This window comes from Alligator mississippiensis, chromosome 13, assembly GCF_030867095.1.
Source record: "Alligator mississippiensis isolate rAllMis1 chromosome 13, rAllMis1, whole genome shotgun sequence".
Lineage (NCBI taxonomy): Eukaryota > Metazoa > Chordata > Crocodylia > Alligatoridae > Alligator > Alligator mississippiensis.
Window position 1 is genome coordinate 11,272,274 of NC_081836.1, and position 15,627 is coordinate 11,287,900.

The 15,627-nt window shown below is 44.6% G+C and overlaps 1 protein-coding gene across 7 annotated transcripts in view; it reads left to right on the plus strand.

Annotated features, from left to right (window-relative positions):
• The window catches only part of KIF1B (kinesin family member 1B), a 142,893-nt gene that overhangs the window by 54,008 nt on the left and 73,258 nt on the right, over positions 1–15,627 (plus strand). For 2 of the 7 annotated variants that reach the window (XM_019493828.2, XM_019493830.2), the window contains exons 7-15: positions 296–407; positions 3,357–3,434; positions 4,199–4,264; positions 6,340–6,357; positions 8,930–9,005; positions 9,321–9,399; positions 10,625–10,767; positions 12,024–12,065; positions 14,522–14,733. In XM_019493828.2, coding sequence (XP_019349373.1) covers positions 296–407; positions 3,357–3,434; positions 4,199–4,264; positions 6,340–6,357; positions 8,930–9,005; positions 9,321–9,399; positions 10,625–10,767; positions 12,024–12,065; positions 14,522–14,733 — 826 coding nt within the window. The remainder of the gene's footprint in view (positions 1–295; positions 408–3,356; positions 3,435–4,198; positions 4,265–6,339; positions 6,358–8,929; positions 9,006–9,320; positions 9,400–10,624; positions 10,768–12,023; positions 12,066–14,521; positions 14,734–15,627) is intronic. The other 5 variants (XM_019493833.2, XM_019493836.2, XM_019493834.2 and 2 more) reach the window with 3 other exon arrangements.

The following is a 15,627-nucleotide window of genomic DNA, read 5'->3' on the forward strand; positions in this document are numbered from 1 at the left end:
TGCAGATACAATGATCTTTGCATAAATGCCTCCCAAAAACAAGCCAGTTAAAAACAAAATCCATTTAGAACCAGCCTGTCGGCTTTATTCTTTGATGGGTTAATCCATAAAGCAGGTTGTAGGGAAGGAAAGGAGATTATAACTGGAGACAGCAGTAGATGGGGGTTGATACTGGGAAGACCGATGAGTGCTACCCTGACAAGTACTTGGTTGAAGTTCATTTAATCTTCCTGAATCTTTATTTGCAGCATGGAGCTGACTTGTTTCTTCGAAACAAATCTCTCTCTCTTTCTAGGACTGTGGCAGCCACCAACATGAATGAAACCAGCAGCCGCTCTCATGCCGTGTTTACGATAGTCTTCACTCAGAAGCGACATGACACAGAAACTGACCTTTCTACCGAGAAGGTAGTTATAGAGTGGGAGCGTTGGGGGATGACTACCACTCAAGTCGTCCCTGCAGTGACCTGTTGTTTCACTGGAGGAGGGAGATGGAACTGGAAATTTGACTGTCATCCTAATGTATGATATTTTGGATGGGAAAGAACTTTCTTATGTCTTATCTACTGCTTTTATTGCTGGCTTTTGAAATTAGTTTAGTTTAACTGGGGATACTGACTGGGAAGGCCAGGAACATAAGAGTAGGACAGGATATGGAGGCACAGAGGATGAGGATCCATTAAAAAAAGTCTAAAGTAAGTTGGATGAAGGCTTATGTCCTTTCTTGAACACAAACTTCTGTTTCTGCTTTTCAAGGCCTAACTAATTACTGCCTCATGAACTCTCTTCTGCAACCTCCCTGGTTTAGTGAGGGCTTAGGCCCAGCATTGCCAACTCTACTGTGCCAGAAATCATGATACAAACTCTTTTAAAAAAAAAAAAAATCAAGATATTGACATGTAAATCATGAGATGCTGTGTTTGGGAGGCGGGGGTGTGTGTGAAGGTGTAGGAGGCTGTGAATGTGTGTGTGGGGTTTGGAGCGTGGGGAGGAAGGGTCCCCGCACACCCTGGCAGGATGCAGGGTACTGTCGGTCAGGAGTGAGAGGCAGCAGCAGGACTGGGGGGGCTGTGGCTTGGGAGTGGGGAGCCAGAGAGAGACTCACAGAGCCACCCACACACAGAGACATACTCGGACAGCACCCAGCTGGTAAGTGGAGTGGGAGGGGTGGGGGAGGAGAGATTGAGGCTTCCATGATGAGGGAGAAAGTGGGGCAGGAGCAGGGGCTGGGGTGAATGGGGCCCAAGATCTGGGGTGGGTCACCCAGAGGTACCATTACCACTTGCCAAGTGGGTAGGGAACGTGTGGCAGTCTGGCTGTGCAGCACATCCCTCGCCCACCTGGCTGCAGAAAGCACGCTGGCATTGTGCGGCTGAGCTCCTGGAACAAAAGTAGCAGGGTGCAAAGCCATGAGCCTGCAGCAGGTAACCCGCCTCTGCCCTGTAGGGGGCACGTACAGCTGTGGGAAGCCATGCTGTCCCTCTCTTCCTCACTGCCCCTGCGCTGGCCCCACTCCCCAATCTCTGAACAACCCACCCTGGCCCTGGGACCCCATTCACCCCAGCCCCTGTTCCTGCTGCCTCACTCCCTCCCTCACCATGGGAGACTTGATCTCTTTCCCCCCTTCCCCTCCACAGACTTAACAGCTGGGAAAATCCAGAGATTTGAGGGTTCAATCGGGAAATCATAGGGGTGCACCAATAGAGGTTTTGGGGGCTGATACTGATAGCAGATTTTTAAGGAGGCATATTGGCTGATACTGATCCAATTTTCGATACGCAGCCCTGCAGCTTGAAGAGCTGTGTGCAGCTGATAAGTCTGTGGTGGGGGAAGGGAAGGGAAGGGAAGGGGCATGGTGGGGGCAGATCAAAACCCTTGGAGTGAGGGAGGGAGTGGGGTTGGGTGTGGGATGGATGGAGCTGTGGCTCTTCTTGCGGGGGGGGCACCCCAGGAGGGCTCTGGGGGCATCTGGCGGGCTGCCACTACAGGCTGGGGCCAGGGCCGGTTTGTGCTTGGAGTGGGAGGCAGTGGCACTGGGAGGAAGGCTACAGGGGGTGGGGGCTGCAGCCACCCCAACATTTGCTATAGATCTCCCTTCTGGTGTTGCCACTGCCCACCCTAAGTGTAGCCCCGGCCCAAACCACATGCCGGGAAGAGCCCAGGTCAGCTCTGGCACCAGCCCGCAGTAGCAACCCACCTGGCCCGTGCCCCGCACTGATCCAGGGGCATCCCTTCCCCCCCCCACCATGCCCTCCCGAGGTGTGTGCAGCGGTGGGAGCCGCCCCCTGCTCCCCGGGCCCCCTGAACAAGCTGCGGCTCTGTCCCCGACCCCACCCTCCCCCCGTTGGGCAGCCACAGCCCCACTCCAGGGGCCTTGATCTGCTCCCCCCATGCCCCTTCCCTCCCCCTTCCCCTTCTACCACAACAGACTTACCAGCTGCACACAGCTCTCCAAGCTGCCGGGCTTTGATTCTCGCTGCCTGCATACTGTGCTGCAGCTATGTGCATGCACAGGCATTTATTTGCCAAATTATCAGCCACATCAGGCCGATTTCTAATACAGTCAGTTTTCTTTATATTTGTGCCAATCTGGTATTGGTGCACCACTAGGAGATCATGAGTTGGAGTTATTTTGACTTAGAAATCCTGAGTCTCCCAATGTTTTTGCAACTGTTGGCGTTACTGTTAGGCCAGACAAAATGTTTGCCTATTAAATTTGTTAAAAAGCAGCACATTCTGTGTGAGTAGAGTAACTTCAGTGGTCTTACTATTACTTTGACTGATGGGGGAATACAGAAAGACTATACAAAAGTGGCAATATAAGTCTGGCATCCCTTTCATATGTCTCCCTACTCTGTCTCTTTGGATGGATCATGGTTTGCCTGTATTGACACAACCAGACTTTTCCTCCTGATTTGGATAGGTCAGTAGAGCTATGGGAGGATAACTTATATTCTGTTATTTTTGCAGCTTATTCAATTCTTTATTAATGTCAGAATAAAGAAAGAGCTGTGTTATATTTTTATAACACAGCTCTTTCCTTTCATGTCCCAAATTTTGTTTATAGCAGCAGCAGTTAAATTCTTTTGAGGCATAATTTGCTCTGCAAGTCCCTGAAAACCCATGAGACCACCCTTTTTTATTTTTTGGTAGGTTACGTGAGAGAGTTGCACTCAAATCAGGATGTGATTTAGGATGGTATTTATCCCAGTGTAACAGCTCTGCTACCTTGAGGCTGATCACCAGTGGATACTTTGGAAGGCTGCAGAGTCTGCAAATTGTGGCATCAGATTTATTTTCATTTTGTTCCTATTCAACAGGAGTTGGCTTTAACTATTGCTGTATTTCCTTCTGCAGGTCAGCAAGATCAGTCTTGTAGATCTGGCTGGGAGCGAGAGAGCAGATTCTACTGGTGCCAAAGGGACTCGATTAAAGGTAGTGGGGACTGTGTTGGGGTTGAGGGAGGAAAGGAGAAACTGGTGTAGTACTAGTCTGGTGATTAAGAATGCTTTTTTGCTCATTAAAAACTGAATTGAGGACAACATTGCTAAAACTAAGAGCTTTAGTCCCAATATCCAGTGATACCGTGGAATAATTTCTTAAACTTTTTAAGAAATCTTTCCGTTGCTGGACTAATGGTATCTATCACAACAGCCTTTTGTTCTTGCATATGATTGCTATGAGAAAATGGCTTGCTGTCTGTAACTAAAAGCTTACTGTTTTCAGAAGTCTGTAGTTCACATGATTTCCTGCAATTTTACCTTGTATTGGGAGCAATTAAAAGGAAGAGTTAAGACAGCATGAAAAAAATGGTCTTTCTGGGTTTGCTTTTAACGATCTAAAAATGTTAGTCATGCCTCAACTTTTTTGTGTCGTAGATTGAAATGTACATTGAAGTATTTCTTCAGATTGGTAACTAGGGTTGTTAATGAGCTTGAGAAAGGTACCTCCACTAATTTTGCCAGTCTGAGAAAATGACTATGTTAAAACCCAAAGGATCATGGCATTTAAGTCATAGTGAAATCTACTTTGGGAAAGTCATTGCTACAAATCTGAGAAATTTACACTAGCTGGGATTTACCTCTGTTGGTCTATTATGTCTTGTTAAGAAGTTCAGCCAGTGTTCTTTCTTCCTCTTTGAACCTGGAGGAGTCCATGCCTGATCAGTATGAAGCACCTTATGTGATCCTTTTTTCTAGGAAGGGGCAAATATCAACAAATCTCTCACAACTCTGGGGAAAGTCATTTCAGCTTTGGCAGAGGTGGTAAGTACATCACTTAATTTGTCCCATGTGGAACCTATTATTTTTTGCAAAGCTCTCAGACCTAATAATATAGCACTTTGAGACAGCGGAAGACTGGGTAGCCCAGCAAGGCCCTGCTGGACTTGTCTACCACTGGCTTCTGCATTAATCATCTTTCATCTTTTGGTAGATATAACTGATCTGTGAAGCCCTTAAGTTTTGGTATAAGATTGCTCACACCAAAGCAGGAATACTGGGTCATTTAATCTGGAAAAAGCCTTGAATTGCAAATTCCTCTCTTTATTTTTTTAACTTGTAAGCAATGAAGTCTACAGACTAGATGTTTCCTTGCTGAGCTTTGTCATGATTTTTTTTGGAAAAATAAGTAAATTATCATTACAAAAGAGGAACTTGATGCATACTATTAAAGTGGTGGTTTTCAACCTTTTTCATTTGTGGATCCCTAAAAAATTTTGAATGGAGGTGTGGACTAGGGGTACACCAATAGAGATTTTTTGGGGCCAATACAGATAGCCGATATTTAAAGAGGCATATCGGCCAATACCGTTCCAATATCCGATACAGCTGCCTCCAGGTGGTAAGTCTGTTTTGGTGGAAGGGGAGTGGGGAGGGAAGGATGTGGTAGGGGCAGATCAATGCCCCCTGGAGTGAAGGATGGAGTGGGGAGGGGGCAGGGGTAGGCACTGCCCAGGCGGGTGGGAGCATGGGATGGAGATGCGGCTTGTGGCAGGGGGGAGGCAGCTCCTGCTGCTGCCTGCACCCGGGCAGGGGGTTTACCCCCCAGATATGCATGGGGCAGGCTGGAGCTGGGGCTGCATGGGACTCTTCTCAGTGGGGGCTGGGCTCAGAGCGGGTGCTGGGGGCACTGGGAGGGGCTGCAGCCACCCTAGATTTCACCACAGCTCTGCTCCCACCCCACACCACCCCATGCAGCCCCACTCCAGGTCCCACCTGCACCCATGAGTGGGAAGGAGCTGAGGCTGTCCCAGGCAGCTGCACTGGGAGGGGAGCTGTGGCAAAATTTGGGGTGGATGCAGCATCCTCCCAGTGCTGCTGGCACACACTCCAAGGCTCTTCCGGTGCTGCACAGGGCTCTTCTTGGCAGGGGTGGGCTTGGAGTGGGCACTGAGAGAATGCTGCATCCACCCCAGATTTCGCCGCAGCTCCGCTCCCAGCGCTGCCGCTGCCATCAGCCACCCGGCACAGCACCCTCCCCCCGAACGACCTGCACCTCCATCCCGCACTTCCACCCCCTGGGGAGCGCATGCCTCTACCCCTTCTTCCCTCCTTCACTGCAGGGGTGTTGACCTGCCCCTCCTACACCCCCTCCCTCCCTCCTCCCCATCTGGCTTACCAGCTGGAGGCAGCTCTCCATGCTGCTGGCTCTGCTCTGTGCTGCACTGCAGCTGCGTGCAGCACGGGCATTTATCGGCCCCATCAGGCCAATATCAGATGCAGCAAATTTTCTTTGTATTGGTACTGATCTGATATTGGACCGATTGTATTGGTGCACCTCTAGTGTGGACCCCTTGAATTATCAGCGTGGGTATTCATGTACTTCTGTTTGATCATAGTCATCTTTCGCAGACCCCTTAAACATAGTTTGCAAACCCCCATGGGTCTATGGATTGCAGGTTGAAAACCACTGAATTAGAGGTTTACTTGACTTGAATGATGGGGGCCCATAGCACCATTTACAGCAGAATAACCCACTGACCAAAGCTGAGACTGTCCTGTCTAAACTTCAGTTAAGAATCCAGTAATCCAAGTGCACTAGCCCAGGCCCACCTAAGAATACTTTCCATTTCCTTCTCTGCCTCTGCCATTGCAGTTGCATGCTGCTGTTGACTTCAGTTATATAGGAAATTCAGCCTGTGGAGCAGTTTGAATAGATAGCAAGACTTCATAATTCCTTTAATTGCTTTTTGGTAGACTATTCTCACTCGTTTGGTTCATCAGAAAAGCAGTATTTATTGCACATTCTCCAAGGTGACAATTAAAATGATCTGTTATGTCTTGTTAAGAAGCTCAACTTGTGTTCTTTCTTCCTCTTTCTGTAATGCTTTCAACTTTAGGATAACTGCACCAGCAAGGTATGGTGGGCCAAAGTAGCCATTGATGTTAAATCTTAGATTCACCATAAAGACCAGTGTTGTTCACTTGAAAAGACAAAGAGCAGGGATCTCAAGGGCTTTCATTACAATTTGATTTTTGCATCATAGACTGTCTTTAAGGAAATTACAAAATAATTATGGGATGATGAGTAACATCAGCATCAGAACTCAAAATACCTGGGGTAGGAGGGAAGGAGGACAGAGAAAAATGCAGGTGTAAAGACTGTCTAATAGTTTTATTGTATGCATCCCTGCTCCTGGTTTGTTGGTGACTTCTCTTAGGAATAATTAGAATCAGTAGGAATAACTTAATGTCTTTGCTTTCCTGCACCTGACCTCCCATGGTCTTTCATTTTGTCTCACAAGCTGCAGTCTAGTCTAGCCTGACAAAATTACATGAAAATGCTGTGTGCAGCCCTTGCCTCGCCCTTCTTTCACTTGTCAATCAAAAGGTTACTTGCCATAGAGGGTAGTAGAATTTTCTTTATAAGGCTGGTATTCACAACCTGCATAATTTATCGTCAAAGCTTCTACTACATAGTCAACTCCTATTTTAATTGTGTTGTATGGAATTAATTTTTGGCAGCATTTGAAGCATTATGCATGTCTACTAATTTTTTTGCATGTCAGTAAATGACAAAACAGCCCCACCCTGTAGAGAGCTTTCATAGGTAATTCCTAAGTGCTTACCTTGGGTCAAAACAGGTTGAGGTGTGCCACAGGTAATGAGGGATAGAAAATATTTACAGTGGGATGTGGAGGTGCAAGTCTAACCTGCCTACAAAGAAGCTGGGGATGGTCCTGCTTTGAGCAGAGGGTTGGACTAGATGACCTTGAGGTCCCTTACAACCCTCATTTTCAGTGATTCTTTGGAATACTCATAACCTTTCTGAAAATTCTTTACCCATCATTGGACTCATTAATGGATTGGATTGGGATTGAGACTTGTGCATCTGGCTGCTGTATGACCTTGTGCTTTTGTCTGAATAGTCCCCAAATCCTTTAATCAGCAGCCAGTTACAAGGTTAGCTTAAAAAAGGAAAAACCTTTCTGGCTAAGCCTTTCTGTCCTGTTCCAACCTCTTCCCTGTCCTCACGTTTCCCCGTAATCTTCCTATGTTTTCTTGAGTAATTTATTCATTGTCTTTCTACCTGTGCCCCTCCACATGCATCATTTCTGAATTGCCTTCCTGACTTTCCAGAATAGCTTAAAGTCTAATAGTTTTTCTGCTGGAGTAAGGCTTAGCTGTGGCCTTTCCCCCCTGTAGTAAGTTGCCTGCAGAAATTTGCTGAGATTGGCCCGGTTTTTAAATGTAATCACTGAAAGGTGTTTCTTGTATACAGAATAACCTTTCTTCAGAGAAGCACTTTGATCAAGTCAAGTGGCCTCATTAATACCCTCTACATTCCAACTGCATACCTGTCAAGTAACCTTAAAATGGCAACCAATAAAATATTTATCAGTACTCAAGGAGTGGTGGCTGCAGTGGCAGTTAACATGGATGGGGAAATTAGTTTCCTTTCCAAGTACAGGTTGTTTGGAGTTTTAATGGTTCAAGTCAGCCACGTTCTCATATAGGAGGGGAAGATTTTTTCACTCTCAGTAGCTTCTTTTATTTTGTATCTCTCTGTCCCTCTTCCTCTCTCATGCTGCTTTAAATTTCTTCTTACTATTTTGTTTCATTGTATTTAAAGCTAAATTTAAAAAAAAGACATGAAACTATTTTGTCGTGCAGGCCCTCATTAGTGATCCCATCTACCGTGGGGGAAAAGGATAAATCATTCAGAGCCAATTTATACCAGCTTTCTGGTGCTATTTATATAGTGGGAATGAAATGAGAGGAGAAATAGGGAAGAAAATCAAGAGAGGAGAAAGGAAGGAGGTGAACTCGTGCAGTTTTTGCCTGGTCTGGCTTTCTTCCTGTTGGCAGAGTAAAATTCTGATCCTTTATCTTCACCTTATAACATCTCCCATCCTCTATTTTCATTTCCTTTCTTAACCTCCTCTATCTTACTCTCACTTTTCCCCTTTCTTTCTTAACCCTGATGATCCTTTATCTGCATAGCTTTTTCAATATCTTTTCCACCAGTCAGTATCTGGTTTTCTTTGTATTGTCTGTCTATTTTTACCAGTGCTGTCATCTGCCACCTTCATAATCCTCCCTTTGGATTTGTGCTGTGATTCTTTTGTGTGCATAGTCCCTTGCTCCGTTTGCTTGAACTGCTGCCAGACATGGACATTGATGGGTGCAGAGTTTCTTCACAATCGCTCCTAGATTCTTGCTCTGACCCTGGGGGGCTTGCAGCTTGTGGGAACTTGAACATATCTCTCGCTACTACTTTTTCTAACCTAGTTTTCATTGTATTCAACCTTTCTACACAGAATGCAGCAAAACGTTGTTTTTCTATCCCCTGGAAGAGGACAGTATCTAAGCCCCATTTTTAAATAAGATTTCTTGGGGGTTAGAAAAAGCTTTCTGCCCTGTTTGTGTTTTTCTTTCTTTTTTTTTCCTTCCTCAGTGACTACTTCACTTGCATGCTCTTCTTTTCAGAGCAAGAAGAAGAAGAAGACAGACTTTATTCCATACAGAGATTCTGTGCTGACATGGCTTCTTCGGGAAAATCTAGGTATGGCTAATTTAACTGCGATAATATACAGTTCACGCCCTTTTTCTTAATTTTTTGCAATTTTCTTTTTTCAGTTGAAGTATTACATTGACATTACATTTGGAAATAGCTAAGTTTAGCAGCCACGTTTGAGCCTTTTTTTATTTAAACCACTTGTGGTGTCAGAAGGTGACCTTTATCTGTTACTTTGCTTTGTGCAGCTTTGTTGAATATTTTGTAATGACGTGTTTTAGGCTGGGAAACACTGACCTTCAGTAAAATGACTGCTGTCCATAACATGTAATGCAGTTTCATTTAGAACACTGTGTGTTACAGGTGGGAACTCTAGAACGGCCATGGTCGCTGCTCTGAGTCCAGCAGACATCAACTATGATGAAACTTTGAGCACTTTAAGGTACTACTCTCTAATCTGGTAGGAAATTTATTAAATTGCAGCTCTAAAATTCAGGTTCCTGTCCTTTGTACCATTTTGCAGTAGGCACTGAGAGTATTTGCTGGGTTACAGGCCATGTACGGCCAAAACCCAGGTACATTAAAAAGTGAACCGGGGAGAGGCAGTTGTTGCTTATGTTTAGAATTGGCCAGATTAGATTTACTGGATTTTCATGAAAATATTTGCCGAAAAGTGCATAAAGGAAATCATTTTACCCATGGGGAAAGACCAGTTTAAAATGGCTTCACTGGTGACCTCTAGGGCTTGATTTTTTTCAAAGATGCTGAGTGCATGGAGCTTTGTGAAAACCCCTAAAAGGTAAAACAGTAGTTGCAGCTCAGTGTCTAACAGTTTGCCTCCAGCTCTGTATTCCATAGCACTTCTGGGTTTGAGCTAATTTAATCCTCTCATTAGTCCGAAATAGTGGGTAGGAATGTAGAGAGCTGTTGTATATTTGTAAGGCTGGAGAGATCTCAAGGGATCATCTAATTCAGCCCCTGCTCTGAGGCAGGATCACATGTACCTACTACCTAAACTTTCCCCAACAAATTTTAGTCTAACCTATCTTCAGAGATCTCCAATTAAGAAGATTCCACAGTCTCTTGGTGTACATAGCCTGTTCTAATGTTTCATTACTTTAACCAAGTTTTTTTTTTTCCTTTGCTGCAAATTTCTTACTGTTTTATACGTGCACAGCATCCCTAGGGGTCAAGACTAGCACTTCGCTGCTGTACACTTTGACAGCCTATTACATATTGGACAATTTAATGTGCTCCTACCTTCCACTTTTGTCTTCCAGAGTAAATAAACCTAATTCCTTCAACTCTTCCTAATGGTCACGAAACCACGACGTTCTTATTGTTGTTGTTTGCTCTCCCCTGGACTCTCTGCAGTTAATCTGTGTTTGTGTGTGTGGCCTACAAATGAACACCATATTGCAGCTGAGGCCTCATTAATGCTGAGTAGAAGGAAATATACATCTTCTGTATCATATGTATGATGCTTCTGCAAATCCATCTTAGAAAGAGGATATGCCTTTATTTTTTCAGTAGCATTACATGGATTCATTAAAAGTTTGACAGAGAGATGCCTTTCCCTTGTACTTGTACATAGTTCCCATTTTGCACTGGTACATGCAAGTGTCTCCCTGTAAAAGAAACTAACGGTTTTCTCTGGCTGGTTCTAGATACGCAGATCGTGCCAAGCAGATCAAATGCAATGCTGTTATCAATGAAGACCCCAATGCCAAGCTGGTGCGTGAGCTGAAGGAAGAGGTGACACGGCTCAAAGATCTCCTGCGGGCCCAAGGGCTGGGAGACATTATTGATAGTAAGTGGATTAAATATATCTGTCTCCACTTTGTAATCTGGGGGCTGTGACCTACTGTGGAAATAAATTACTCGCCTAAGGCCACAGAATTGCAGAAGAGAGTTTGGTCACAGCTAAACAAGTACGAACAGGTACTTTGCTTTGCTTTGGAAATGGTGGTCTCTGTCCCCTTTTTAAATAGTCTGTTGCAGAGCCTTTCTTTCCTTTTCTTTGAGGTTGACACATTGGATTCAAACTCTGCTCTATTGTGTCTTGCTTGCAAAGGAAATCCTGGGTGTGTTGCCGTGATGTCATGATCCCTTTGCATTGGTCCCTGGTTAGGACCCTTTTGATTAAGGAGTGGTCTTGGTGGGTCACTTTGGAGGGCTTCCCATCTCAAAGGGGTGATAGCATGTCATAAAAAGTAACTTTGCAACAGGGACAGAGGCCACCTTTCCAGTCCCTTCAAAGAACATCATCTCATCAGCCCTCACTTGGCTTCAAATGGTGTTCATCAGAACAGAAGATTATGCCTAATCCCTGATACAATTCCTTGAATATCAAAAATATTTGACCGCTCTCTACAATTAGCTGCCTCTGACTGAAATAATATGCTGTTATAGAGCAAAATTTTTGAGGTACATTGGCAGACCTACACAGTAGGAACTTGCACAATGTCTCGTCTAACTGCCTTTGTCAAGATACAGTATAGAATAGTCTCCGAAGAGACTTTTTCTGACTTAACTAATTTTCCTGACCCTTGCCTCAAATTTAGCAAACAAGTTAAAAAGCTTGTATGCTAAATTCTTTGAGGAACTTAGGCTGTGACTTAATTTCTGACAGAGGAGATGCCTTTCAGACCATGATTTCAATTATTTCTGGCAATCGAACCAGCTTGCCATTTGTTCATTATGAAAAAAATCTGTTAAAATGTTTCTTAAAAAAAGAATCTGTGTTGTGGGTACTTATTTTTGTTGTAAAGGAAAAGTCGTGGTTTAATTATGGACAGCGTGAAGAAGTGCATTCTTTGCACGTATCTTTTGTCTTCCTTCATTTCCAAGAGAATGGATCAAGAAGACTTAGCTTAAATTCAGAAATTTTTACATTTTGTGCAGTCTTGGTTTTGGGTCAAGCCAAGCCAGGAAAATTTATTTTGATGTGTAATTGAAAATTGTCTTTGTTTTTTCAAATGTCAGTTACTATTCACTTCCCTTCCTATGTCACTGTTGAACCTGAACTTTGATCCTTCTTGTATTTTCCCTCCTGCTTCCCTTTAGTTGATCCAATGGGAGATGATTACTCTGGAAGTGGAGGCAAATGTGTGTATTGTGTGGTTCTCTAGCTTTCTAACTTGCCACTGTGCTTCTGCTGGGTCAGCTTTTAGCTGAGCTTTGCATGCCAGCATTCCTTATGGGGAAATCCCAGACAGAACAAGTACTGCAGACACTAATGTAGTTTAATGGATATTAAGACAACCTCCATCTCTGCTTTTGACCAGCTCTTCAGAAATGCACAGTTATAACCATTCTTTAATGTATCTGCTACTTGCTGTGGAGGAGATTCAGAGGATAGTAATTGTAAAGCCTGTTTTTTGTTACCACTAATGGTTCAGACTTGACCTACTATTTTTTTCTTTTGGCAAATCATTTTCAAGTTATTAAATGCAAACAGGTTTCCATGTCCATGAACAGCTGCTCCCATAATTTGTTTTCTGAACCTCAAAAATCTTTTTCTAATTTTGAATTTGACAATTGGTTAAGCTAAAAAAAGTGAAAGTGTCCTCCTGTAGAATGAGTTTGATCATTTCTGTACTCATGTAGTGTTGGGTGCCTTCTCACTTTATTTGAGCTCTTACTCTTGCTGGGTATTAGTACAGCTGTTGTATAGAACAGAGACTTGGTTTCCTCTGAAGGAACAGCTCTTAACGTGAAAAAAACTGAGGAAGATTTAAATTGCAGGTTCAGAAAAAACCTTTGGCAAGACAGTGTTTTATTTTTGACTTTGCCATACATTCTCTTGCTCCATAGAAATAGGAGACCTTCCTGCTATATAACCCACCTTCAACAAAATGTTTTGCTTCTTTAAACAGGGGTGGATTCTCTGTAGATTTTTGGTCAAGTCTCAAGTTTTTCTTTTTTTGTAATTGAGCTCTTTTCATCCTACTTTGCCCGTTCTCACCCCAAAACAATGCTGGCTGGAAAAGATCTGTCTGAAATTTCCCAAGTGCAGTTACTGGTGGTGTAAAGACTCAGCCTGGTCTTGCTATGATGTTTCGGTGCTGCTTCCAGCTTGTGCCTAACTCTCATCTGTTTGGAGTAACTGCAGACCTCCGAAAGAAGCATGCATGATATTGAGGGTTAGGTGTTGTATGGACAGAGCAGCTGCCAAAGCAAAGCGATTGCCGGTGCTATTTCCTCTTCCCTAAGAGTGCATGTGCCTACTGGCCTTTCAAGACTGCATCTTCCCTGTTCTGTCCTGCCCATTTGCCTTATTCTGGTGGCTTGTCCCCGTCCTTAACCTCCTCTACTTATTATTGCCTCCACCCCTGCTTCTTATATTTGCAGATGGTGGTTTTTAAACTGACTTAAGAGTTACTGTTAGTTCTCTTTGTTTGCAGTGATGGGCTAAGTGTGGAAAGAAATAGGGCGAAAGATTTAAGACAGAAAAATTGTTCAGGGTTGGTGAAAAAAAGGCATTGGTGGGGGTGAGGACTTGGGGAGAATGGCCCAAGCTTCTGGGCTTACTTGTCTAAGCTTTAAAAGTGGGCAATTTTAATGATAGTTTTATCTGGGGATTGGTCTGGGTTCAGATCAGAGCAGTTACCTCTGAATAACTTGAACAGATAAGTCCCATGGCTAACCTGTACTTCCCACCTCTGCAGGAGCTGTCTCCAGGTCTCTTGCATTTATACTTCAGTGTTAGCCTGAAATTCTAGGTCTCTCTCCCTTTCCTCTGCTCTTTTCAAGCCGTTATGATCAAAAGGCTTAGAATTTAACCTCATGTGCAACAGCTCCTAGCACATACTTGGCCTATGTGCATGCTTTGGTCCTCTTCCTCAGCACTAGTGTAGGGTGTGAAAGACTGCGATATAAATGTGAGCTCGTGCTGTATTCGCTCATATTGTCGAAGACTGGGGAAATGGTTAACAGAACCTTTGCTCTTGGTGGAACCTGGCAGCAGTTGGGTTCACCTCCTAATTCTGCTGTGGAGAGGTATACCTTTAGATCGTAAGATTTAGCCAGTAATTATTTGTATTCCTGTTAGGCTTGAGGAGTCTAGAAGGGAGAATTTGGCCCAGAGTAGTTTACTTCCTGATTGGTGGTCACCTCTGTTCCCAGCTTTCAGCCCCTATATTGTTCTCCACTGTGCCATTACCCAGTTGTTGGATACCGATGGCACTATAGAAACAGATCAGCATATAGCTGTGGAAGCCAGGAGGGGCTTCTTATAATTTACACAGTGTCTTGGTGTGAATGTTTTTACTTTATTTTGGCAAGAGTGTACTGATCTCAGTAGTGTGTGCTGGGTCCCTTTATTTATAATTCTCAGTGTCTGAGCTGAGCTGCTGTTAGCTTAGTGGTATTTGCTTTAAAGGATTTGTTTCAGAACTGCCATCTAAAACTATTATATTTGTCTGTGTTGCTGCTTAAATGCTTTCCTCTTACACTGGTGTTTCCTTCCTATTTTCCTTTTCTCTGCTTCTTCCCTCTTCCCTTCTTTTCCTCTTCTCCCGTTTTTCTGCCTTCCCTTCTGTCTGTCTGTCTGTCTCTCCCAGATCTGAAAGATTTTCAGAACAATAAACATAGATACTTGCTTGCCTCCGAGAATCAACGCCCTGGCAATTTTTCCACAGCCTCCATGGGGTCCCTCACAGCATCTCCGTCTTCCTGCTCTCTCAGTAGTCAGGTGGGGTTAACATCTGTGTCCAGTATACAGGAGAGAATCATGTCTACACCTGGAGGAGAAGAAGCCATTGAACGTTTGAAGGTACACGTCATTGTGCACTCAGCTGGATATAATTTTGGTGGGCTTGAAAGCTGCATATTTGGAAGAAATGTCCTTAGGAGAACATAGCCAATAGGGCTGTGTGAAATTTCAGCAGCCGTTTTGTTTTAGAGGTGTTTCGGCGCCTGGAACACCGAATCCAAAACTAAACGGAAGGCTATGAAACGAAACCATCTGAAATGTTTCGGAAAGTTTCAGAGGTGGGCTTGCGGGGAAACAGAAACTCAGAAGGGGGGCAGGAGGGACTGCTCTGATACTGATCTCTGTAACTGGCTGTGTCTGTGATCTGTCCCTGAGGTCCCTTCTGTTCCCAGTGCTCTGGGGAAGGGACGGCAGCCTGCTGTCATCCTTTGCACACATCCAGAGGCCCATGCCTGGGGAGAGTACAACACAGCCCTGCAGCCCTCCTTTTAAAGTGCTGGGAGGGAGATGGGGCTGGGCAGGGCAGCCATGGGGGCTTCTCCTGCAGCTCCCCACACCGGGACAGAGACAGGCACAGCCGGAGGAGCCGCGGGAGAACCTGCAGCCACCCGGCTGTACCTGCCTCTCTCCGGCTGAATCTCCGAATCGGCGTCGAAACTCCAAAACAGATTTGGCTGAACCGAAACGGAACAGTGATCTGAAACACCAAAACGAATCGCTGCCCCTCCAAAATGGCTGAATCCGAAATAGAAATGAAACAGCTGTTTCGCACAGCCCTAATAGCCAATGCCTTTTCTATTTCTGGAGGTTAACACAGAAGCTCTCTTGCACTCCAAAGAGCTCACCAGGGTGGGATGAGCTAGGCTTTTGGCTCCATGTCTGAACTGTTCATTCACAAAAATCTGCATGAGAGTGTCTTCAGCTATTACAAAAATTGGCAGTAGCAAACTTGAA